This window comes from Prosopis cineraria, unplaced genomic scaffold (assembly GCF_029017545.1).
Source record: "Prosopis cineraria cultivar Desert tree isolate PC_DT_omini unplaced genomic scaffold, ASM2901754v1 PC14, whole genome shotgun sequence".
Taxonomy (NCBI): domain Eukaryota; kingdom Viridiplantae; phylum Streptophyta; class Magnoliopsida; order Fabales; family Fabaceae; genus Prosopis; species Prosopis cineraria.
Window position 1 is genome coordinate 4,132,210 of NW_026555345.1, and position 7,602 is coordinate 4,139,811.

The 7,602-nt window shown below is 32.4% G+C and overlaps 1 protein-coding gene across 1 annotated transcript; it reads right to left on the reverse strand.

Annotated features, from left to right (window-relative positions):
• Nucleotides 1-978: 978 nt before the first annotated feature.
• On the reverse strand, nucleotides 979-2,909 carry LOC129292586 (cytochrome P450 89A2-like). Its single transcript, XM_054930159.1, has one exon. The coding sequence runs from the start codon at nucleotides 2,867-2,869 to the stop codon at nucleotides 1,328-1,330; it is 1,542 nt and encodes a 513-aa protein (XP_054786134.1). The 5' UTR covers nucleotides 2,870-2,909; the 3' UTR covers nucleotides 979-1,327.
• Nucleotides 2,910-7,602: the final 4,693 nt, after the last annotated feature.

The following is a 7,602-nucleotide window of genomic DNA, read 5'->3' on the forward strand; positions in this document are numbered from 1 at the left end:
CCAAATTTTTTACTTTTAATTTTATATTCATATTTATTAAAATAAATATTTATAATTTTTTTAATAAATATGTTTTCTGAATAGTACTGATCTAATTTGATATTATAATTTCTTTGCATTAATTATGTATATATACTTTAAACAGTCTAGATTTAATATTAAATTTTTATCTATAAGGTTTAAATTTAAATTTTTATTTTTTATTTTAGTGAATATAATATTAAAATAAAATATTAAAAAATAAAGTATATAATATTTTGATTATGAATTTTTTTAAAAATAATAAGTTAAAATTTTAAATTTAAAATTATAAAATACATCTGATAATCAATATAAAAAATATAAAAAATTAATATTAAATTGGATCTTTAAGATTAAATATAAATTAGATTATTAATGATTTTTATAAATTTTATTTTAAAAATATAAAATTAATTCTTTAAAACTAGATCCTATTCAAATTAAAAATCTAGATTGTGCAGATTGCTCATTATCACGGCGATGAGAAAGACGGATCCATCAAGTCACGGGATTGGAAGTTGATATACCCGGAAAGAGTAATAAAATTTATATATATATATATATATATATTATTCCACGCACTATTAAAAAATGTACTTTCTTTTTTTTTTTGTGAAAAAAATGTACTTTCTTTATTTGAAAAGAAAACTTTACTTATTGGTCGAAAATAAAAGAAAAGAAAAGAAAAGAGAACTTTACTTGATAGTTATGATAAAAACATTCTAAAGAATTATTCATAAACCTTTTTTCCGTCCTATGGAAAAAAAAGCCTAATAAAACTACAATGCATGGGATAAAATAATTCCTTAGGTTCTAAAAAAAACAATAATTCATCGTTAGGCTCAAAACCCACGTATGATATCTTCTTGCCGATCCTAAATTATTATATTTTAAGCATAATTTACTCAATCATTCAAATATCAAAAATAGTAAAAATCAACCATAAAATAATCCAAATAGCAAACATGAAACATGACTTCTTTATTCCACACCACAAACTTAACATGAACAAGGAGGCCGCAAACAATGCTGAAATTGAGAGATGTAGCCAGAGTGGGCTATAACTCTAGCATGCCATGAATTTTTTTTACATGTTGAAGAATTTGTACTCTTAAGTGCACGTAATTACTTTCGTTGGTCTAAAAATCTAAATGCATGCAGGCCATGCCCTACAGATTTTCGGCAGATCAAACTAAAAGCTCCTTTTCTTCTAATGAATTTGGAATAATATATATCACCATTTTTTCCCCTCGGTCGACGGATAAAGAAACTTACTCATCAGTGATCTGCAGAATGCCTGCCCAGTCTAAAATCTTGGGGATAGAGAGACCTGCAGTGGAGTCTTCATCATCATAGTGAATTCCTGTTTCTCTGACAGATCAACATCTCCATCTGGGGATTTCCACTCGAAATTCCAAATCAAGTTCGCCACAAAGTATTCCATATGAAGAATCGCCAAGTTATTGCCCGGGCACATCCTTCTTCCTGCTCCAAACGGCATCATCTTTATCTCTTTGGTTCCTGTAAAATCAAACGCTTCCACTTCATTTTTCTCGCTGTTCAGGAATCTTTCTGGCTTGAACTCCATCGGATCCTCCCACACCTTCGGATCCCAACCCATTTTCGCCACCATGAAATTCACAGTCCCGTTCTTAGGAACCAAGTAATCATTCAGAACCACGTCCTTTGTCACTGAGTGTGGAATCACAACACGGCCAGGAGGATGACGCCTCAAGCCTTCCAGAATCACAGCCTTGAGATATGGAAGCTTGTTCAAATATGCTTCGTTCACAAGCTTCTCCTTTGAATCTCCCATCACGGATTTGATTTCCTCGTAAAGGCGTTGTTGGATGTGTGGGTACTTCACCAAGTTCGCCATTACCCATTCTAGTGATGTGGCTGTCGTGTCTGTTCCGGCGTTAAGAAACTCGGAGATCAAGTTGACGATTTCGTCCTCATCAAGCCTTCGTTTCTCGTCAGGCCACTCTAAATCCAGCAAAGTATCAACGTATGACACTATGACTTCACCTTTATCCTCTTTGGCTTTGTTCAAGCTCTCTTGCTTGACTTGCTTCCTTGCTCTTATCAGCGGAACCATCACGTCAGCCTGGTTCTTCCTCAGCTGCATGAATTCATCCCATCGTTTCCGCAGCAGTATCTTTGAAATTCTCGGCCAGAAATTCAGCATGAGGAATCTGTTGTACCTCAAAAGTATAGTACGCTGGACATGTTCGATCCGGTCGATCTGCTTGTCGGATAGCTTCTCACCGAAACACATGAAAGCTAGCAAGCTGAAGATGGCATGCAGAATATGGTCCATGAGTTTAATGCGATTGGAGGACTGACAGTGAGCCCTGAGCTTGTGAACCAGCATATCCGCCACCCACCTACGTGTGCCGTAGAAGGATTTGATGCGAGCCGGGTGGAGGATCTCGGAGGTGAGGTTACGGCGGAGGGCTCGCCACGTGGGGCCGTAGCCGGAGGAGCTGATGTTATGCTGGTGACTGTTGATGATCTTACTGGTAGCCAGGGCATCGGGACGGTCGCTGAAGACGGCGCCGTTTTGAACAAGGGCTTGGTAGGCGAGGGATCTGTCGGCGATGAAGATGGCCGGAAAGAAGCCGATGGGGAAGGTAATGATGGGACCGTATTTGGCGTGAAGACGAAGGAGAAGAGGCTCGAGTTTATTGAACGATACACGAAGAAATAGGAGAGTTCCGACGATGGGAAGAGGACCTGGAGGAAGACGATGAGATTTGTTGAGAGAGGGAAAAAGAAGAGTGAGAATGGGTTTTAAGGAAAGGAAGAGAAACACCGTGACGAGGATGATGAGCCAGCATGCCTCCATGAATGATGATGTTTTGTTTTTAGACTAGATTCGATGAGGCATGGTCTTCCTTTTGTGCTCAAGTTTATATAGATTCCACCACGTCCATTTATTGAGGACAATTTTTTTTCTTTTGGTTTCATAAAAAAATCGAAAATGAGAAAAAAGTGGTCCTACCCTGAAGCAAACATTTCCCCTCAAAAAAAAAAATATGATTGTTTTGAATAAATTCTCATAATTTAATTTATTGAATTTTGAAGAATATATAATCTGCATCTTTATTAAATAATTTAAATTTTAAAATTAAAGGAATAATAAAAACTATACATTTTTTCATGTATTAGTATCGTTCAAAATATGTAAATCAAAAAATGTATTATTCAAAAAAAGGCACATGAGGCTAACTCAAGTAGCAACGGTGTGAGTGGATCATAGGGTAATATATATAGATATATATAACAATTTTTGCTATAAAGTTTGTGTATATATTGGCATTAATTTATCGGAAAAATATTGGTTGATTTTTCTTAGATTAAATGCCAAAAACATGGATTTTTATTTTTATGGCGATTCGCTAATGAATAATCTGTTCTGTGTAGTTAGGGGAAACGAGATGCATTTGGTTAAACCTCCGCGGAGCACTTATCTCACCTCTCTCTCTGGTCCCTTTTCTTTTTCTCATCTCTTTCCAATTCAACCCACGATTTTCATTAAACTACAAAAAATATTCATTACATGACTTGTCTATGTTTCATTGGACAGCAAAATCATTCTAAATAATGCTCCCTATGTATTTCTCACCATTTGCAACCTCTTCGTTAAGTTTTTCAATCCCTAAGCCTCTTCTAGTTGTGTGCGTGCGTGCGTGCGTGCGTGCGTGTGTAATTTTCCATACTCCCTGGCCACCTCCTTCTCACCATATGTATATATAAAAACAAGTTGGTGGATTGGCAAATATAAAAAGCGCGGATTAGGTGGATTCAAATTGAAATTCATGTTATAAAACGTTTTAAATAATGAATAATTGAATGTCAAGTCAGTACACTATATTAGCAGCTTAAACAAGTCGACAGTGTAAATTAAATCTGACTCAAACACTACATTATCAATATCAATATCTTGGGCCCTTCCTCGTCCTGCATGCTATCGCATTATATGGAGTTTAAGCGGGACGACATTTTACATATATCATTTAATTCTCTCTCGCTCTGTTTTTCTCGATTCCCTTTTTTTTTTTTTTTGTGGCTTGGTTTGGGCATTCTGAGCTGTCTGGGAAGTGGCTGCAAGCCTGCAACACATACTTAAATATCAAATAAAATTAGGCCTCTAAATTCAAAGTGTGTGGAAATGGTTGGCGGACACACAAGCACACACACAAAATGAAAGTAATAGAGTGACGCTGACAGACGAATTGATTCAGTGTATATTACCCAAGTGGGGTCCCCAGCAGATGAAAAACATTATTTCTATTTCTTATGAATATATTTTTATTGGAGATAATTCTATTTGAGACACGATTTAGTATTAAATATGAATATCTTTTCTGACAAGGATTAAATATTAATTGGCCATATTGTGAGGAATTAATCCTTTTACTAGACCAAACTTCTGTTAGTTAAACTTAATTTCCTTGTTCTTTTGCATTAATGCTTATTATTAAACAAATATACTCTATTACTAATCATTGTTGTTAGGGTTTCCATACCCTACCAAATCCTATTTAAAAACAGTTTCAAACATGTTTTATGAAAATTTAAAAAAATTTTAAAATTTATTAACTCTATCTAAAAGTTTAGTAAGTTTTAAATTTCATATCTCTATTAACTATACAAAATTTTAATAATGTATTTTTACTCACAACATTCAATGAGGATAAAATCATGAACGTGTGATGAAAAGTTCTCCCTTTGCCTTACAAATGGGATAAAAAAAAATTTCCTCTCTTTCCGTCGTATAAGTTTTTTGTGGTCCAAACATAATATAAGGTTTGGATGAGTAATGGTAATAAACATCAGTTTTCCCAGATAGTGGGCGATGGAATATGAAATAAATTAAATATAATTTGGTATCATAATTTTCTTTTAAAAAAAGAAATATAAACTTTCAAAGTACCATTTTATTTAATAAGGGGACAGATATATTTAAGAATTAAAATAATGTAAGGTAATCTTAGAATAAGCTTAATTAATTAATCTTTTATTTTTTCAAAAACATTTTATGTTATGAGATATGAAATTATTCTAAAAAATATCTCATAAAATGGGGTGGAGGTAATATGTTTTTATTCTTTCACTCAATAGGGGAACACAAAATGGAGATTGAGCTACTTCGGGAAAATTTTAATCATAGAACAGGAGAGTGTGTACTGCTTTTTTTTTTTTTTGGCCTGATGGAAAGAGTAGAATTCTCTGGGCTTGTTATATTGTTGTAACACATGATCTATAGAATTAAAAAAATTGGGGCATGAGATTAAAATAAAAAACATTAACAATCTTATATATATGTGCGCGCGCATTAAGTTGATTAGAGATATATGTGCACGGCCAAAAAAGTAAATAATGCTTGTATAATTTTTTGTCACAATTTACAGAACCTAAGGATAACATTTATTTCATTTCTAGTCTTTTTTATTAAAATGCTTTTAACTAAAAACGAAACTTCTTTATCATTAAAAAAAAAAAGAAAGTTCGTTAATTGCAGTCAAATGGAAATATAGATAACAATCATTGTAAAGCAGTGGCAATAACGCTGACGTTGCGTCGTTTTGCATTCAACGGTTACAGTGTTGTAACGGTTATCGTTAAATTCTTTCTTGTTTTACTAAATACTCACGTTGAGTTTTGCAGCATATAGGGTCTATATTTAAAGCTTAGAACTTTATATTGTTCAGAAAGAAACTGAGAATATCGAAAAAAAGAATATAATGATGGCCACTTGGATACCACTATTTTTAGCAAGATAAGATTTGATTTATCTGATAGCGATTATGGTGAAGATAAGAACGTGTGTTCGTAATGGAAAATAAAATAAACAATAATTAATATAAAAAAATACAAATTGATACACCGGATAGATTAAAGTAAATAAGCATAACCGAATACAATATAATCAAGGACGAATCCAGAAACCATAATATAGAGGGGCCATGACTAAAATTTTATCTAAAAGTGGGGAGATAAACATTAATTTTTACATTTTCTCAAACAAAATTATATCTATTTTTGGAAAAAAATTTGAAGTATTGGGGCCACAACTGCTGCTGGCCCCTTAGATTCATCATTATATAATGTTGTCAAAATGCTAGGTATTATCCTTCTCAAATCTACATTTTAATGCTTGTTATGAAAAATTATAGGATTGAATTTTTGTAAATAAAAAAATTATGACATGAGATTATCTTTATTTACATTTGACAATGTTTAAATTTAACTTGATAACACCAGATTACATAATTATAAAAACAAATAGTGAGCAAATTCTCACACACACATATCCTATCATTTTTTTTATCACGTCATCTAGTGTCATAAAAAATCTGGGTTATTACTTATTTCCGCCCCACTGTAATTTTACAAGTATCTTGGACATATTTTTGGCGTTTTTATTTGCCAAAGGCATTTCTTTATTGTATTTTACTTTATGACTATCTGACTGATCAGATTGGAACGTTGTCAACCTAATTTGAAATAGCTCTTCTAATAACATTTTTTCCTATTTACATGAATTTAAACTGGAGCTCTTTTTTGAGTGATCCTAGTCCATCCTATTGGAATCAAACGCTTGCTGTTTTATTTTATTTTATTTATTTTTACATCAACGAGTCGTTGCTTTCAATCCATGATTAAGGACACGTGACTGAAAGGGGACAAAAAGAGGTAGGTTTATTTTATTTATTTATTTATGTATCTACCTATCTCTCGTATTAAGCTAACACCGTGTGACGAATCATACTTACTCAGTTGTTGGGCTCGTGCAGACGCACCTACCAATAAATTATTGAAACGTGATAAAATTGTCGAGCACGTGCGCGCACAACTACCACCTGACCATGTGATTGAACTTTTTTATTTATTTAATTTTAAATACAACGCAAAGAGACAAAAAATATAACTATTCATCACGGTGGATTTATTTATATTTTATCATTGAATTTACTTTGTTTGTCTCCTCACAAGGTTTAATGTATGTATATTTTGTAAATGAGAATTGATCAATTATCAGAAAAATGGTAAAAAAAAAAAAGTGGGATTACGTAAAAGACCAATACTTTTCCCACTAAATGCCGTCATGCTCATGCACGTACTTGAGCCGCGGTAACAATGGTCGCTAGATTTTTTTTTTAAAAAAAAAAAAAACGTAGTGTAATTAGCACAAGATATAAGGGTATGGTACACTGAGTTTAGATTCGAAAAATTGAGTTTGGTTGAATTTTATTTATAAAATTGATTTATAAGTTTGATTTTGAGTATAATTGAAACCAAGCGCCTATTTGGTTTTTGTTTTCAAAAACAAAACAAAATTAAAGATTTGTTTGGACAAGTATTTTAAATTTAGTTGTTTTGAAAACTATTCTCATTTTGTTATAAAATATAACTAATACAAAGAATGAAAAAGAATAAGACAAGACAAGAAATGAAAGAAATAATGGAGGAGAATTTCTTATTTACTTATGTACATATGCTTTGGATATGATTTTTATTTACATACCTCTAACCATTCCGGTTATATTCTAATGTTATAAAGTTATAAAGAGG

Bases quoted from the DNA above. Each gene is read 5' to 3' on its own strand.
- LOC129292586 (XM_054930159.1), bottom strand. From the start codon at position 2,869: ATGGAGGCATGCTGGCTCATCATCCTCGTCACGGTGTTTCTCTTCCTT.